At 50.0% G+C, this 15,880-nt stretch overlaps 6 protein-coding genes and 1 non-coding gene across 7 annotated transcripts; 4 read left to right on the plus strand and 3 right to left on the minus strand.

The window, feature by feature from the left end:
* Window positions 1–84: 84 nt before the first annotated feature.
* BO85DRAFT_432299 (putative FAD dependent oxidoreductase) lies at window positions 85–4,907 on the minus strand (the record flags this gene model as incomplete). Its single annotated transcript, XM_025658376.1, has 17 exons — window positions 4,410–4,907; window positions 4,227–4,352; window positions 3,908–4,181; window positions 3,710–3,856; window positions 2,865–3,650; window positions 2,117–2,312; window positions 1,999–2,056; window positions 1,801–1,939; window positions 1,676–1,754; window positions 1,444–1,630; window positions 1,167–1,397; window positions 1,070–1,114; window positions 915–1,018; window positions 794–849; window positions 603–718; window positions 296–520; window positions 85–208 (listed from the first exon to the last, which is right to left on the minus strand). Exons 1-17 carry the CDS (start codon window positions 4,538–4,540, stop codon window positions 85–87), a joined length of 3,024 nt encoding a protein of 1,007 aa, XP_025510038.1. The 5' UTR covers window positions 4,541–4,907.
* A 243-nt stretch (window positions 4,908–5,150) lies between these two features.
* BO85DRAFT_472959 (TauD/TfdA dioxygenase family protein) lies at window positions 5,151–6,470 on the plus strand (the record flags this gene model as incomplete). Its single annotated transcript, XM_025662592.1, has 3 exons — window positions 5,151–5,642; window positions 5,706–6,247; window positions 6,299–6,470. Exons 1-3 carry the CDS (start codon window positions 5,199–5,201, stop codon window positions 6,468–6,470), a joined length of 1,158 nt encoding a protein of 385 aa, XP_025510039.1. The 5' UTR covers window positions 5,151–5,198.
* A 358-nt stretch (window positions 6,471–6,828) lies between these two features.
* On the minus strand, window positions 6,829–8,043 carry BO85DRAFT_210391 (uncharacterized protein). The gene is made up of 2 exons (XM_025654611.1): window positions 7,606–8,043; window positions 6,829–7,542 (listed from the first exon to the last, which is right to left on the minus strand). The coding sequence occupies exons 1-2, from the start codon at window positions 7,879–7,881 to the stop codon at window positions 7,042–7,044; spliced, it is 777 nt and encodes a 258-aa protein (XP_025510040.1). The 5' UTR covers window positions 7,882–8,043; the 3' UTR covers window positions 6,829–7,041.
* A 1,573-nt stretch (window positions 8,044–9,616) lies between these two features.
* On the plus strand, window positions 9,617–10,369 carry BO85DRAFT_454322 (uncharacterized protein). The gene is made up of 2 exons (XM_025661260.1): window positions 9,617–9,787; window positions 9,853–10,369. The coding sequence occupies exons 1-2, from the start codon at window positions 9,685–9,687 to the stop codon at window positions 9,990–9,992; spliced, it is 243 nt and encodes an 80-aa protein (XP_025510041.1). The 5' UTR covers window positions 9,617–9,684; the 3' UTR covers window positions 9,993–10,369.
* Window positions 10,370–11,765: 1,396 nt separating this feature from the next.
* Window positions 11,766–11,837, plus strand: BO85DRAFT_t276. Its single transcript has one exon. It is a non-coding gene; the product is annotated as a tRNA-Arg (tRNA).
* Window positions 11,838–12,988: 1,151 nt separating this feature from the next.
* BO85DRAFT_508188 (D-mandelate dehydrogenase-like dehydrogenase) lies at window positions 12,989–14,448 on the plus strand (the record flags this gene model as incomplete). The annotated part of the gene is made up of 2 exons (XM_025664446.1): window positions 12,989–13,446; window positions 13,518–14,448. The coding sequence occupies exons 1-2, from the start codon at window positions 13,301–13,303 to the stop codon at window positions 14,446–14,448; spliced, it is 1,077 nt and encodes a 358-aa protein (XP_025510042.1). The 5' UTR covers window positions 12,989–13,300.
* On the minus strand, window positions 14,436–15,612 carry BO85DRAFT_472962 (class II aldolase/adducin domain protein). Its single transcript, XM_025662593.1, has 3 exons — window positions 15,292–15,612; window positions 14,897–15,204; window positions 14,436–14,850 (listed from the first exon to the last, which is right to left on the minus strand). Exons 1-3 carry the CDS (start codon window positions 15,509–15,511, stop codon window positions 14,494–14,496), a joined length of 885 nt encoding a protein of 294 aa, XP_025510043.1. The 5' UTR covers window positions 15,512–15,612; the 3' UTR covers window positions 14,436–14,493.
* Window positions 15,613–15,880: the final 268 nt, after the last annotated feature.

Here is a 15,880-nt window from a genome sequence, read left to right on the forward strand (position 1 = left end):
ATCCCGAGAGATACATAGTACTCCCTTTTAGTACTACTAGTTAGTAGTAACCCCAACTTCAATACTTACTAAAGTGAAATAGTACTAAACCTTCCGCACCTGCCCCCCATCTACCCCTTCCACACGCCCATCATCACGACTAGAATCATCCCCCTCACTCTCACTTCTCCCACCACCATCCACCCCCTCAGCCTGAACCACTTTCGGCCTACAAAAGCCACCACCCATTAGCAAACCATCCAACCCCACAACTCCCCCCAGCAAAACAAAATAATAAATAGTAGTAATAACATACCTCTTCCCCTCCCAAACCTGCAACCTCCACGTCACCACCGTCGAAATAATCAAAATAACAGACATAATCGTCACCGTAATAAACCCCTTCCGGTACTGTGGGGCATCCACCTGCTGCCACACCACCAGTGGTAACCACGCTTGAAATACGTATGCCATTTCGTTCATGCTGCCGACTACGAGCGCGCGCTCTTCGTTGTCGTCGGTGCAGATTTCGTGGGCCCAACTTTATATACATTTTGTCGGGTTAATGGGGGGCTTAAGGTGAGGGTGATTATAGGAATAGGGATGGGATGGGTGTAGCGTACGCCATGCATAGTCCGCTCAGGCCGTAGCCTGCGCCGGAGAGGATGTAGCAGGTCCATTTCCAGCCTGTGGGGATGTTCCACACTGCTAGGGAGACGTAGCAGATTATGTTTATGCACTGGGTTTTTGGTTTTCGTGTTAGTGGTGAACTGGGTGTGAGGGACAGTGGGTTGGGGGGAGGGGGAGGGCGTACAGCTCCGATGATTATGCAGGGCCAGCGTCGGCCTTGGAGAATTGTGTCGGATGTCCCTGGAGAGGTCATATTAGTGGTGCTTGGGGTGGGTTGTGCCAAGGGGGGAAGGCATGGTGCGTACATGCGTAGATGAGGGTCGTGACAACCTGCACAGCGTTTGTGGTGGTCGGGTAGGCGTTGATTTGGCCGACGGAGTATACAGGGTTGGTGGAGTCTTTGAGATATCTGCGAAGATAGCTTTAGTTATAGTCCAGGGAACTTAGAGGAGTGACGCACTGTTGAAAGACGGGCTGACTGCCTGCTGCTCCATTGTTAAAAGTTCTAGGCTATCATCAGCTTATAATCGCAACGGGGAAAGTGGTTGCTATCGCACATGTATACGATCGTGAGCAAGTAGATATGCCACGACGAAAAGATCTTTTTCAGTTTGGATTTTGTGTACGGTTCTCTGTCCTTTCGTCCTTCGAATTGCATCCGTTTCTGCGCTAGCTTGACTTCCTGCTCGCTCAGATAAAATGGACTTGAGATTTCGGGGACGTCCGGCAAGATGAAGAAGCCGCTGATGGCTACTGGGATTGAGATGATTCCGTCGATCAAAAAGAGCCTGTCTTGTTAGTTAATTGAGACTAGTCGGAGCGAATTGAACATACCATTGCCAGCCTTTCAACCCTCCCCGTCCGCCGAGATGAAACACCGCGTCCATTAGGTACCCAGAGAACATACTCGCAATTCCACTGCTGGTGTGGAAGATACATGATCGCTTTGCGAGCTCGTCTTTGCGATACCATGATCCGATGATGTACTGCATTCCGGGGTAGAAACTACTCTCGGCAAGGCCTGATTGCGTTAGTCAAAGACAGGCCAGTGAGGGAGATCTCTTACCGATGAAGAAGCGCAAAACATAAAAATGCGTCGCATTGGTACTCCGCGACAGAGCAAACGTAAGTACGGTCCATAGCAACTAGACATTGTCAGCATATTTCCCTTGTGTTAATGGACAACCATACCTCCATCGCCGGAATCCAATATCTAGGCCGTATGCGTGTCAAAAGCATGTTACTTGGAATTTCACCAATTACATAGCCCACTGTCCAACATGCTTGCATGTAGTTGAGCTGGTTGCCGTATAGACCAAGGTCTTCCTTCCTGTAATTTTGTCAGTGGGGGTTGACCATGATCCTGTGGTTGAGTTGTGTGATACGAACATTCCGGAAACGAAGGCATTGTTGATGTTGATTTGGTCGAGATACTTGATAAAGTAACCTTTTCCACAATATTAGCGCATTTCCTACATATTGCAGACGTCAAGAGACTGCCACCTACCAAGCGACGCAAAAGTCAAGATAGCTGAATCCAGCTTAAAGAGCAGTCTGCGCTCCTCAGGAGACTTGTCGAAAGTATCCCAGATGTAGCTAACCCATCTTCGCTTAGGGTTTGCTTGGACAATGCCACTGGATGTGTCAACAGCCCTTTCTTCAATCGTAGCTGGCGATGGAGCCATGATAATTCCTGTCTTGTCCTGGGTTCACGAAGACCGGCAGAAGGAGGCGGGGGGACACAGAGAGTACAGGGAATTTTTGACAGTCCGCTGCACTGCATATTGTTTCACATGATAGTCACACATATTTATCCCTGTTTTAAGCTTGATAGCAAGGCTTGGTGAGATGGTCTGGATGCCATATCTGATGGGCGCAGGACCGCACAGACCAATGCATCATCATCCACCACATTCACGCAATATCTGCGAAGGTTTATCCTGTCAGATGTAATGATGAGGAAGAAAGATAACGAGCGTGTCTGCCGATGTGCGGGGATGGTAAAGCATGTCAGGTCCGCGAAGGACGAGTGGTTGCTCATCCATCCTCCGGAGCTCGTCATCCAGATCTCGGATGATGTGCCCTGTGCATAGGCGTGCGATGCCGGCCGGTTAAAAAGTCTACAGCCCTCATGGACATGCCGATCTCGCCTGATAAGCTTGTATTTGGTGCTCTAAAGTAATAGCAGTATCTGCGTCTAATTGTGCCATCTACACTAAAATGCGAACTGTTCTATAGCTTGTCTAGCTGCATACCTCCAACACCGGAAGCTCCCCGATGCCGCTGTCTCGTCTCTGGCCAAGCCCTAGCAGCTTACTGGTTCTCTCCCTCTGCGCGGCTTTTGCCAGATGCCAATTGTCGGAATGAGCTTCGATCGCAGTGAGTCCATACTTGGCTCTGTATCCGTTAATCCACTCCAGCAGGTCAATCACGTAAAATTCTTCAATGTCCTTCAACGAGTGGAAGCGCTTGCCACTGCCCTTCTCCTTAACTCTACGGACGTATTCGTCTTTCATTTCGCTCTCCGCTGGTAGCTCTGCAATTCCGGCGAAAACGTTCGCTACAGCTATCGCTTGGAATTCGAACAGCGTAAACGTCGCTGTGTAGTAAGGGACTCCCACAAATGCCAGAGTTGGATCTGGGATATAGAAGATGTCTTTGTGCAGGTTATGCACCTGCGTCCCGTCAGTCACTAAGACTGTATCACTCGCTTTCTCCGCTGGTGTCGCATCGTCGTGATATTCCGACAGAAAAGGCAACGTGATATGGTATCCGGTACAGATGATGATCGCATCGATTCCACAGAGCGTCTGTCCTGACTTCAGGTGTACCTTGATCGGCAAAGCCTGGTCATCTGCAGCAGTCTTTGCCTCGATCTCGAATCGTTCTATCTCGCTGACTCTTGTGCCATTTTCCGGAAGCACACTGGAAGAGATATCGAATTCACCGTTCCGTGTGCTTTGGTAGACTTTTTTGGCCAATGGACCGATTTCTCGAGCAAGATCCGTAGAGGACACTCCGCCTCCAATAAGCAAGACATTCTTAACATGATTACTAGTTATTATTATCCTAGAAATTGAGCGTAAGGAAAGTGTCATACCTTGCCCGCGTAAGGGTTCGGGTTTCTGTACCCCTTCGAGTGAGTTATGCGCGACGGCCACTGTGCTTTCGCCTTGGACAATCCAGGAGTATCTGGAACGCGAGGCGCATGATAGTGGCCGGAAGCGACTATTACCGCATCGAATGTCTATTGAGGAGGATATTAGTAGTTTCTTCCTCCTGGAATGGTATAACTCACAGCAGTCTCCTCCTGTTCCTCCAACGTTCCTGATTGCGTGGTTTCCTTCAATGTCGACCACGTAACGTCCCACTTACGATCCACCTTGCGCAGCCTGGTCACTCGAGCGCCGTATAACGTAACGCTTTCAGCACCAGCCTTCTTCGATGTGTCCTGGATGTACTCCTTCATCACGGTATGGCTGACGAACTCTGGCGTTCCTTCTGGCCAGGCATTGAGTTTAACCCGCATCAGCGATGTGGCCACATTGTTCTTGAGTCCATCATAGCATGGCCTGATAGTGTAAGCGATCGTACAGCAAGCAGATCAAGATACGCACCCTGGTGGAGCGTGCTCCAATGACAATACATCAGCGTGTCTGCGGTCCTCGTCTCGATGCCTCTCCGAGATAGATGGCTTCATGGCGGGGTAATTCGGTTCCAGTGGTTTTCTTTCATCGTGAAGCCTGATGGAGTCATCAGTTCCCGGATGCTCGACACACCACTGAACGAGGAAGGATTACCAAACGCCACCTGCTGCATGATTCCGTTCAAAGACAGTGACGTCGATCCCGTGCGCAAGAAGGTGGGCCGCGGAGACAACACCGCTAATGCCAGCACCGATCACGGCCACTTGCTGGATTTCACGAGTCATGGTGGTTGTTGGTTATACTGTCCCACTCACAACACAATGGTATGCCATAAGAGACATCTAGTGAGATCGAGCCGTCTGATATGTTCCTAATGAATTGCGAAGGAATATGGAGCCAGACGATATCGTTATGTTAGTCAAGTGTGGTGTAATAGCAACGCTACCAGTTGAGGACTGGCCACAGCCTGTCATATCTGAGACAGCTCGAACCGAGCTACTAGCGATAACCTAGTTCCAAGCCAGGAGGAACCTGCAGCAGCGTGTGGTACGTCTGTTGCTTATCAATAATTATGAAGAGGGGATGAGGCCATCGAATCCCTGGATGATGCTCTCCGGGGACCCCGTTAATGGATGGCCACGCTTGTCCACTGGGATAAGCGGAGATAAGAAGTCATCGACCAGAGAATAGTCAACAGAAAAGAGGGGTACAGGCGAGAGATGCCGCGACAGCCGTTCAATCTGCCAATTCCTTGGTGGTGGGATGCAGAAGGCGCAATGATGGGTGGTGATGATGTGATCGGACCCCGTACCACGACAATGATGGTGAGGGGAAATAATCTTGGTATGCAATAAGCTCTACATAGAAATATCACCCTAGAGCGCTGTAGAACCGGATAAGTCAAGACATTATAATCAGAGTTCATAGTTCAATTGGATCATCATGGCTCCTGCTCCTATTGACCCCAGAATAGTCGATGTTGCGGAACCACTGAAGCAAACGCTTCCGCTTCCACCAGCATCACGAAAGCGCCTCGAGAAGGCGGGAATAGACCTCTCTGAGGGATATCCCTACAGACCGTCTCGTCCTTTGTACCTAGACGACGTCTACAAGATCCGCGATCATGACCGGGCCCATGTGGACCCAGGCACCCGCGCGGACCCAGAAAAGAAGGCACTCTTGTCTGCAGCAAAAGAGGTCATTCATTTGACCCGACACATTGGCACGGAGATCGTGGGACTGCAGTTGAAAGACCTGACGGACCAGCAGAAGGATGAGCTGGGCTTGTTGATCGCTGAACGCAGCGTGGTCTTCTTCAGGGATCAGGATATCTCTCCCCAGCAGCAGAAAGAGCTTGGCGAATGGTTTGGCGAGATCGAGGTCCATGTAAGCCATTATGCCTCTCCATGTTAGTATCTAGTGGACTGACTCAGTCTCGTCTTTATCCAGCCACAAGTTCCCCAAGTACCTGGCGTCGCCGGAGTGACAGTCATCTGGCCAGCTCTGCAGGCAACGGAGACTCCTGCTAACTTCCGTCGCCCTGGAGGAGCCTCACGTTGGCACACTGATCTCGTACATGAACGTCAGCCTGCAGGTGTAACACATTTGCATAATGACACCATTCCAAGCATCGGCGGAGACACACTCTGGGCGAGTGGTTACGCGGCCTATGAGAAGCTGTCGCCTGCGTTTCGTAAGATGATCGATGGTAAAACAGCCATCTACCGATCCAGCCACCCGTATCTTGATCGCGCCCATCCAGAAGAAGGCCCGAAATACGTCGAGCGTGAGCATCCCCTTGTCCGCGTTCACCCTGCCACGGGTTGGAAAGCGCTATGGGTGAACCGAGCCATGACCGACCGCATTGTTGGTCTCGACAAGGCGGAAAGTGATGTTATCTTGGGGTATTTGTGCGATGTATATGAGAAGAACATTGACATCCAGGTTCGCTTCAAATGGAGCCCTGGGACAAGCGCACTATGGGACAACCGGTCAGTAACTCTGCATCTTATGAGTTCTCGAGAGGTTCTGACATATGATAGTATTACCATCCACAATGCCAGCTGGGACTATGAAGGTTCCGAGCCTAGACACGGTACCAGAGTCACGGCGCTTGCGGAGAAGCCATTCTTTGATCCCAAGGCTCCGACTAGAAGGGAAGCTCTGGGACTGCTTGATCCTGCTGAGAAGGAAGAGTTGGCTCGAGCAAATTGAGGTTTGGAACAGCAACTTTCGACTATGATCAAATGTATGGCTTTGGGCAATTGAACGCGAAATTGTTTGCTACGTTTGTCCCGACTCACATGATAGCATTTGCCAGTCGCAATAGTCTTTACCAAGTCAAAATTACCCTGCCACATCCCTTGTTTATTAAGCCTCGTTGTATTCTTCAAATCTACTTAGGCTCAAGCCATACTATTTTCTAGGAGTCCATAAGTTAGGCGCAATACATACTATAGGTTGCCGTCATCATGGGTTGCTCGAGAACTATGCAAAGTGCTACTATTAATTGGGCAACTGTTGTCCAAAAAAGCCCCGAGATTCGGCTTTTACGGAATCTTGTCTACTACGAATCGCCTAAAGGTGACATAAAGGAGCTCAGCGGTGAACACCTGACTTACTGTGAATACCAGGACTCCTTCGCGTCCAGTATCATCCGTCACGCACTGGCGTTATTGATGGCTCCGTGTGGTAGGTAACCGATTCCATTGTCGGATGGCTATTGTGCCACTATCCAGTAATCCGGGCTATTTATAGTCGCAAATCATATGGAGTGGGGTGGATCTCACTTCCGTTGGAGGATATACATCCAGTGGAAAACCTCAGGCGCGTAAGCAAATGATGAAGTCTCTCCTTGGGGTGCTTTGAAAGGCGTCCGGGAAACGACAGTCCAGTGTTGGGCCATATGAGACAAATTATCGAAGCGCATGGTCGAGTAGGATAGAGTGACCCAGAGGGCCCCTTTCTGCACGAGGGGTGCGAGGTGTAGACCCAATAGCTCCACAGGAGACAACTCTATCGCTCCATGTTTATCCACAATCTCTTGTACCGTCGGGCATGTACTCGATGCGTCGGAGGGTAAAGGGAAGGTAACGGGCGTAGATGTTGCAATCGCATCGCTTGTGCTTTTGTCGAGAATGACGTCGAAGGGCGAGGAAGGAGCTAATCTAGAGACATCAGCCCAAGACCGCAAGTTAGCTTGCACCCAGCCCATCGCATGTGATGGATTCCTTTTGCTCTCGGTCTCTTGCCCAAGGCGAACGGCTTCGGCGGAAAAGTCCACGTTCTGTCGCAAAGATGAGTAAGTAATGTTCCAATGGCTCAATGCGCCATCACGTCAAGCACGCACCACGATGCCATTTCCGGCCCAGTTGCGCTTAATGAATTCATCGCAAAGTTTAACTCCCAGCTTCGAGATGCCTGGCCCCAGATGGAGCACTCTTGGGTTCGTTGCCGAGCGGCTCTCCAGGTGAGATACTACCGCATCGATGAGCATTTCTCCCGAATTCAGCCACTCCCCGACATCCCGACCAGTGGCAAACTTCGTATCCCAGAAGGTCGGATCATCATAGTCGGGGGTGCCTGTTATTTTGGCGTAAGTTCTCACATTTGGCGGGGCAGCCATGGTGTGCGAGAAGTGAGGATTGACGGTCGGCCAAACTTTGTTTGAAACGGATTGTGGTCACGTGAATGCTATCTTATCGCGGCACTGGTGTATGATGGATTTGACATTCGGACATCAAGCATTGAAGTTGCCTGTTAGGCGTTGGCTTGTCCTTTTCACAGACAAAGCTGTACTCAATGCAGGAATAATTATGGCATACTGAGAAAGACTCTTTTCAACTGAGGAGCGATGGCAGAGGTTGGAAAGGTCACTGCATCTGGACCGAATCCAGGGTTCTGAGTCCTGTTACTGGTATTCGAGCGCAAAGCTTTACTAACTATCAGTATGAGACTGTTCAGACTCTCTTTCAAGACCTGTCTCGTCGTTGCCAGTTATGCAGGTTTGCTCACTGTATCTCTTAGCAAAGTGTGGTTCAGTCTCCCTTTACGCTTTGATACTTCCATACGCTTCTGTCGCATACATCATGTGTATTACAGATGGATAGGATCCACTGAAAATGCGTGAGAGGAAAGGACTATGAAAATAACATCTGTGACAAGTCAAAGTTGCCTACTAACATTACCAGAAACATACACTCTTGTCGAGTCGCAAGTTTCAAGGGGCCCTAATTTGCGGTACTTTGGACTATCGACACATGGATGAGCCTTTTCTGTGGGAGCAGATTACAGCCGTTCTCCCAATGAATCCAAGGAGACCTGGCTGAGAGCTCTCTACTAAGCAACATGCAGTTGAGTGGCGGCATAAATTACACATGAGATTTTCATCCCATCCTTGCCTAAGTGAAGACGTCAGCGTGCAATGACTTTGCAGTTGCGGGGAAGGAGCTGGAATGAAGTAAATTCACTACTCGCATGCTGTTAATTCCACCGGAGCAGTTACCATACATGGTCCCATCCCAAGTGATCGTCATGTACTTTATACATCTACATACGAGGAAAGAATCTACGCTGGAAGCTTCTCGCATCAGGCCATCTGCACGCGCGGTGCTCGTCAATATGTCTGCATTTATCGCGGGGAAACACACCCTACCGTAGGCAAGATGCAAGCATTGCTGCCATGGCATGGTCAAACTTACGGCCTGACTCTGTTCATGGTACTCAACGCCTCTCATGAAACCGGCAAGTCAATCTACCGGTGTCTACAGATCCCCATCTCGGTGTCATATATTGAACTCAATCGGACGATTATAGTTTCCTTCCTCAGTGCAAGTCAGCAATCATCTAAGTCCCTACTTGGCATAGACTGAGCTGTAGAGCTACAACACAGTCCTTCACGGTACTTCTGCCTTGGGCTGCAGCGAGGCCCTAATTACTGACAACGCCACCCTCATCCCAGCCCATATGAAGAACATCCTATCACATCCAAAAGCGCCCAGTCAGCGGCAGATGTACCTGTGATGTACTCGATCGCTTGGTCGGTATTGCATGCCGTACTTGGTGATAGCTCACGCCCGTTCCAGGGGCGAGAGAGCGCCAACACCGGACAGGCCCAACGATGACCTCCAATCACCACCCTCCAGAATGTAACCTACGAGACACGGATCAACAAAGACAGGGATGACGAGAGGTCGAGCCAGCTGTTACTGTATTGCAGCTTCTCATCTGGTGACTACCCCGCATCCGGGTTACGAGGAGGAGCATATAAACCTTGTGTCACCCGGCCAGACAATAGAGAGTGATACCTTCCAACTCACCTGTTGTCCTCATCAATATCAGGATCAAGAAATCTCGTTCTCTCATTGTCTCTGCTGTAAACTACTCTACCATTTTCAAGAAACTACTACAAGAATAGCGAATATTCAAGATGTCGACCCCTGCTATCCAAGGTCTCTCGTCTATGGGCTCGTCTGTCGGTGCATACTCCAGACAGCAGCTGGCCACTTTGAGAAACAGATTCTTGACTACAGGTAGGTTATCCATCATAGCCACAAAGAGTATGGTAAGAAGAAAGGCATCCTAATAGCCCATTTAGAGAAGCGCAGGAGGAGGGCACAGCTCATCTCGACCTCGTTTAGCGTCCACAAGCCGGTCTGGATTGCTGCAGGGGGTGCCGCTTACACGACGATGGGCGCGGTCTATCTGACGCTACGCTACATGCGTCGCTTGAAATAAATCCAGCTCCTCCGCGAGCGAGTGAGCGAGCGTGTCTGGTTACCGCTATTGGTGCTTTGAAAGCCACGAAACTGGAATAGAGGAGGGCACTTGTCCGAGACAGCGATCTGCATCCTCATTATTACCGACCATTCATTTCACATCATTTTCTTTTCTTCTATTTTATTTGGGTTACCCTCTAGGGTCAGGTACTTTGGACGGCACGGGATGGAATATGCAACAAGGAGAGGGAATGGAATCGTGACATGACGGAGTTTTTACGCGTTTTGGGTTGCATTGGAACCAATATTCATCATGTATTTAACAAAGACACAATTACAAACACACCCAGGAATGACCATAAATACAAGAAACAATTAAAATGACTTGATGCATCATCGTTAGTGAGGGGCAGACATTTCTAATCCCTGTTGTGTCTTTTTTATTAGTTTATTACCTGTTGGCCAGGGGGGTGGTGGCACTCGTGTGATCATCCTTTCTCTTCTCTCTTTCACTGGAGTGTCTCTGGCTGCCTGTCTGCCGTGTATTAATACCAGCTGCACAATAATGCAGCACACGCGACAGGGATAGTTAGGTAGTACTTAGCCAGCACAGTACAGTAAGTAAGAGTAATCTACATCAAACCCATTGGATCACACCACGCTGCGTCAGCGGCTGTCCTCATACCACAGTACTACCTCTGAAGTACATTCTGGGTGCGGTGGTGGTGGTCTGATCACGCATTCATCTAACCATCCCCTACTTTGTGAAGTTGACTCTCATCGCAGTATTCATCTAGCTAGCCCTGATCAACGTTTAACATCTAGTATATCCATATACTACTACACCCCCCACAAGAGCTTAAGCACCCACTCTTCACCTCCATGGGTACCTAAGTACGTAGTAGTACCCATAGCCCGTCATGGCAAAAGTGGGCCACAACAAGTTTACCCCAGATTCCCATCAATTTATTAAAGTTTCCCTTTCGTCGCCATCCTCCGACCCATCCGGTTAATAAGTAAGTAACTAACTAGTAAACTTCAAAACTAGGGATGGACATCCGTGAGGATAGTAGTAGACAACACCGTTCCAGTCATGGAGGGAGGGGGGGTTGAGTCACCCGATCATTGGATGGGAAAAGCAGCGGTGGCTTTGTTTCTGGCGCTGCAAGTAGACTTCAGAGTCGTCTTACCCCGCCCGACGTTGACCAGTCAGAAGTGGTGGGAATGGGCTGGGAAAAGGTTAGTTGTTGTTGTTGCATGATCATCCCCCGGATCCTTGGCACCCCCGCAACCCAACCGCCCATGGAATGCTGAAGTTGAGCTGAGCTGGACTGCACTGTTGCCTTGACTGGTCTGGTCTGGTCTAAGTGGCTATGTCGGTACGGCAGAGGTACTTCGTGGGTACTTCAGGTGGAGTTCGGCTAGGGGAGAGGGGCCGGTATCTACCTAATTTTGTGTTGCAGGTTGGTTGCCACTGTCTGACTGGTAGTAGTGTAGGGTGGTGATGGTGGGTGTTGCGGTTGGCTTCACGGGGTATATATTGCTTGATGTTGATCACTTGTGCTGAGGACTACCGTGGTGGGATGGGTTTATGGGGTAGTGATTGCTCACAAATGATGCAGGTAGCCTGTATGAAGCCGAGAATAGGCAGTAGCAGACAAATGAACCGATAGTTGCAGTTCCGACCGATGAATATTGTTGTGTTTCACAAGGATCATGAACACGAACATAACGCAGTTGCAGGATCACAAAGGGCTATATAATCATCTTGTACAGAGAATTATAACAACAAGGCCTGCTGGCCCAATGGTAAGGCGCTTGACTACGGATCAAGAGATTGCAGGTTCGAATCCTGCGTAGGTCATTCTTTTTGTTTTTGCTTTTTTTTTTTTTGCATTTCTGGTCTTCCCGCTTCGGGTCCCCCTGTTGCTGAACACCAGCAGCCATAGCAGCGGTCGCACTTTTGGTTCATCCAGGTTATTCCATCGCTCTGCTGGTTACTTGCTTCTTCATTCCCTAATATTCATCTGCTTTATGATTACGATGCCGATGAACGAGTAATGTGCTGTCCTCGAGAATGCTCGTCGAATCATAACCTCGCCCTACCTAGTAATATGGCCCTGCCGCTCATGGAATTTGTACTTTACTCTGATTACCTATTGTCATTGAAACTTCTGTCTACAGTCTGTGTGGATTGACTGATCACTGCGATGATGGTATCTCGGTCGAGCTGCTGGACTGATACACATGAGCCCCATGCTTGTCTTCTATCTCACACAGTGGGAACCACGACATCAGTCTACCATGGAGCTGCAGAGGGAATCTTGCCGGCTGATACCGAGCTATTATCATCGGTATCTACATTGCAAGTAATGAAACGGCCACTGATGGCCCTTTGCAGAGACCAGAGGACCTGGTCGAGTTGGTTCCCTTCAACCATCGCTGTCTTGAATCATCGGCAGAACTAGCTGCAATGGTATTGAACGTCTTGCATGTCAATTGAGTTCCTTAGCATCAGAAGCATGGTGTTCCCTTCACTTCAGGAAGGTCTCAGTGGTAAGTAACAGAACCGGAAAATCCAGAGTCTCATTGAAAGGCGTTGGGAGTAGTTTGTTGGTTACATGACTCTTTCATTGCAATATATGTCCCATTAGTCGGCGAAAGCTCGAGTTCACCCCTGAGAAGAAGAACGCCTCTAATGGCGCTGGCTGTTATAAAGCTAGCAGCCTAGTACGTGATACTGCTTGACCTTCATATGCCATCTTTTTCTTCCAAGCTAACTAAAAAAAGCTCCTGCATCGAAAAGCTGTCCCACCAAATAGCAGACGGGCGAGCCCTATCACACTGCATTCGAGTACACGGCGAGACTGTGAGCAGAGTGCTATCAAGCAGCATAATATGCAGCCTACAATCCAATTCATAGGGCATTAGTAGTATCAATGTGTTAGTAATAACGAGGCCTGGGATATTGACACCTTTTATACGAAAGTATAAGGAGAGTAGAAGAAAAGAGCATAGAACCTATCCCATCTAGCTGGGACAGACTTAAACCTGCACATGAAAACAGATGTACTGGACCTCTCCACTCCCCACTAAAAGAAACAAGAAACAAGAAACAAGTCGGTGTAAAAAACACCCTCCTCAACCCTGATGATCATCATCTAGGAAACAAGTCCGAGGTCGAATCGGAGAATTATCCGCAGGACTATCTATATCTTCACAACTACTATACATACTGTTACAATTCCCAAATCTCATCTTTCAGTTTCCTCTACCAATACGTACATCATATCTTCAACATATAACACCACCCCAACTAATTCCACCATGACCAAACCAATAATCCTCCACCTCGGCGACCCCATCGCCTACAACCACGACCTCTACAACGGGCCCCTCTCCACCCGCTTCACCATCATCCGGGATACCTCCCCGACGCGAGAAGCTTTTATCGAGGCTTTGAAGTCTGACAAGTATATACCCATTTCCCCCCACCTCCTCCCTTTCTTACTTCCCACAAGACATACACTAATTAGAAATCCAGATACGGCCCCATCACCGCCCTCTTCCGCCCGCACTTCTCCTCCGGCAAAACCATGTCCCCCTGGGACACCGAACTAATCTCTCTCCTCCCACCGAGCGTAAAGATCTTTGCCTCCGCCGGCGCAGGCTACAACGACGTTCACATCCCATCGCTCACGGCGCGCGGGATCTACTACACGAACGGGGCGGGCGCGTCCGACGAAGCCGTCGCCGACACAACGCTGTACATGATCCTGAGCGTATTCCGGAACTTTACTGCGTCGCAGATTGCCGCGAGGTCCGGGGATGAAGAGAAGTTCATGGACTGTCATAAGAATTTGGCGGACGTGTCGGTGAATCCGAGGGGGAAGGTGTTGGGGCTTATTGGGCTGGGGAGGATAGGGAGTGAGGTGGTGAGGAAGGTGAGGGGGGCGTTGGGGATGGAGGTGGTTTATTATGATGCGGTGAGGGTGGATGAGAGGAGGGAGAGGGAGTTGGGGGTCAGATGGGGGGGTGGGGTGAGGGGGGTTTTGGAGAAGGCGGATTGTGTGTCGGTGCATTGTCCGTTGAATGAGGAGACGAGGGGGTTGATTGATGGGGAGAAGATTGGGTGGATGAAGGAGGGGGTGAGGATTGTTAATGTGGCGAGGGGGGGTGTGGTGGTTGAGGAGGATTTGGTGGAGGGGTTGAGGTCGGGGAAGGTGGCTGCTGCGGCGTTGGATGTTCACGAGTTTGAGCCCGTTGTTGATGCTAGGTTGAGGAGTATGGAGAATGTTACTCTTACGACGCATGTTGGGGGCGGGGCGGTGGAGACTAGGATTGGGTTTGAGAGGTTGGCCATGGAGAATATTTTGAAGGTGATTGGGGATGATGGGGAGGTCGTCGGGGAGCCGCTTACGGCTGTTAATGGGAGGGAGGTTAGGGAGGTGTGGGAGAGGATGGGGAGGGAGTAGTATGGCATTTGTGGGAGTATGGTATTGTGGTATGAGGTGTAGCTGCTAGTTCAGATAGTTTCCTCCGGTTTCCTCGTGGATCAAATCGAACATTGGCTTCGCGCTGAAATATCCCGCCTTTGGTGTGCCGACGGACTTGTATGTGAATGCTGCATCCGCTTCGTCTACCTTGACGGTCTGTCCGCCCCGGCCTGCGGCTGCGGCGTCGGCCATGAGCTGCACGTAGCAGCACTTCTCTAGACTGACGAACCAGAACACCGTCTCCTCGATGGATTGTCCTACTGTTAGAAGCCCGTGGTTCTGCAGCAGTGCGGCTTTCTTGGTGCCTAGGGCTTGAGCAATGCTCTTGCCCTCTTCTTCGGCCAGCACGATGCCGTTGAATTGGTTGTACAGGACGATATCCTGCTCTGGTTAGTTGAAGGTTCTGTGGCTAGAGGGTATCACTGACATTGTAGAATGCACACGCATCCTGCGTGATGATATCCAGCGGCCGTCCGAGAGTACAAAAAGCCCGTCCGTGAATGCTGTGGCTGTGCGCAGCGCAGAGCACGTCCGGCCGAGCAGCATGAATGGCCGAGTGAATCATAAAAGCAGCAGCATTGAGCAGCCGGACAGGTCCACCGCCAATGATTTCCCCGGCGTGGCTCACATGGATCAAGTCGGATGCCTTGATCTGCGAAAATGCTAGGCCAAAGGGGTTCACCCAGAAGGTGGTTGGGTCGACGGGATCACGGAGTGTAATGTGTCCTGCCACGCCTGGAACAAAAGTTAGTATGAATTGCCAATGCCAACGAGCCGAGGTTATTCGGATGTAAGTGGTAGGGATGAGTGATGATGGCATACCTTCATCGTAGCCATTCTTGCCGAAAATGCGGAATGCGGCTGCCAGTCGACCTTTGAGATACTCGCGCTCCTTGTACTTGTCTTCGAAGACTGGTGGTTGTGCGAATTTCTGGGGGGTGTTCTTCACTTTAGCGGCTTCGGCAGCCGATTCTTGGGTGGAATGGGTTTGGGTGGGAACGGGAGAGAAGATGGTGGTTTCCGTGGCGGTGGGAGGGGCCATATTGATGTAGTAATGCGATTGAAATGAAACAACTTGATGGTGGGGGGATGGCAATTAATGCAGGGGTCTGATGATGAAAAGAGAAGAAGGGATGAGGGGAGAGAAGAGGAGAAGATATGCTTATCTGACCAGCGCGGGGTTGAACCAAAGCCAGTAATCAAGGTTACCCGACGGATCTGAACCGAGGTTGCACCGCATCGCTATGGATGCTCGACCAAGTTTGGTTCATGACTATTCCGGACCTGGAGTTGGAAAGACATGGAACTTATTGTATGTGATCGGTCATATAGCGCGTGGAAATATCTATTCATTCTCCTGCTACGAGATGTTCTACTGCTATATACACTCGAAACCTGTGTTGGATAGACT

This window comes from Aspergillus piperis (assembly GCF_003184755.1).
Source record: "Aspergillus piperis CBS 112811 unplaced genomic scaffold BO85scaffold_35, whole genome shotgun sequence".
NCBI classification, from domain to species: Eukaryota; Fungi; Ascomycota; class Eurotiomycetes; order Eurotiales; family Aspergillaceae; genus Aspergillus; species Aspergillus piperis.

Excerpts from the sequence above, each read along its gene's own strand:
- BO85DRAFT_210391 (XM_025654611.1), bottom strand. The coding sequence starts at position 7,881 with ATGGCTGCCCCGCCAAATGTGAGAACTTACGCCAAAATAACAGGCACC. Across the intron at positions 7,543-7,605 it reads GGGCCGGAAATGGCATCGTG|AACGTGGACTTTTCCGCCGA; the intron begins GTGCGTGCTTGA and ends TCTTTGCGACAG.
- BO85DRAFT_454322 (XM_025661260.1), top strand. The coding sequence starts at position 9,685 with ATGTCGACCCCTGCTATCCAAGGTCTCTCGTCTATGGGCTCGTCTGTC. Across the intron at positions 9,788-9,852 it reads AAACAGATTCTTGACTACAG|AGAAGCGCAGGAGGAGGGCA; the intron begins GTAGGTTATCCA and ends TAGCCCATTTAG.
- BO85DRAFT_472962 (XM_025662593.1), bottom strand. The coding sequence starts at position 15,511 with ATGGCCCCTCCCACCGCCACGGAAACCACCATCTTCTCTCCCGTTCCC. Across the intron at positions 15,205-15,291 it reads CAAGAATGGCTACGATGAAG|GCGTGGCAGGACACATTACA; the intron begins GTATGCCATCAT and ends CTTTTGTTCCAG. Across the intron at positions 14,851-14,896 it reads ATGCGTGTGCATTCTACAAT|GATATCGTCCTGTACAACCA; the intron begins GTCAGTGATACC and ends TAACCAGAGCAG.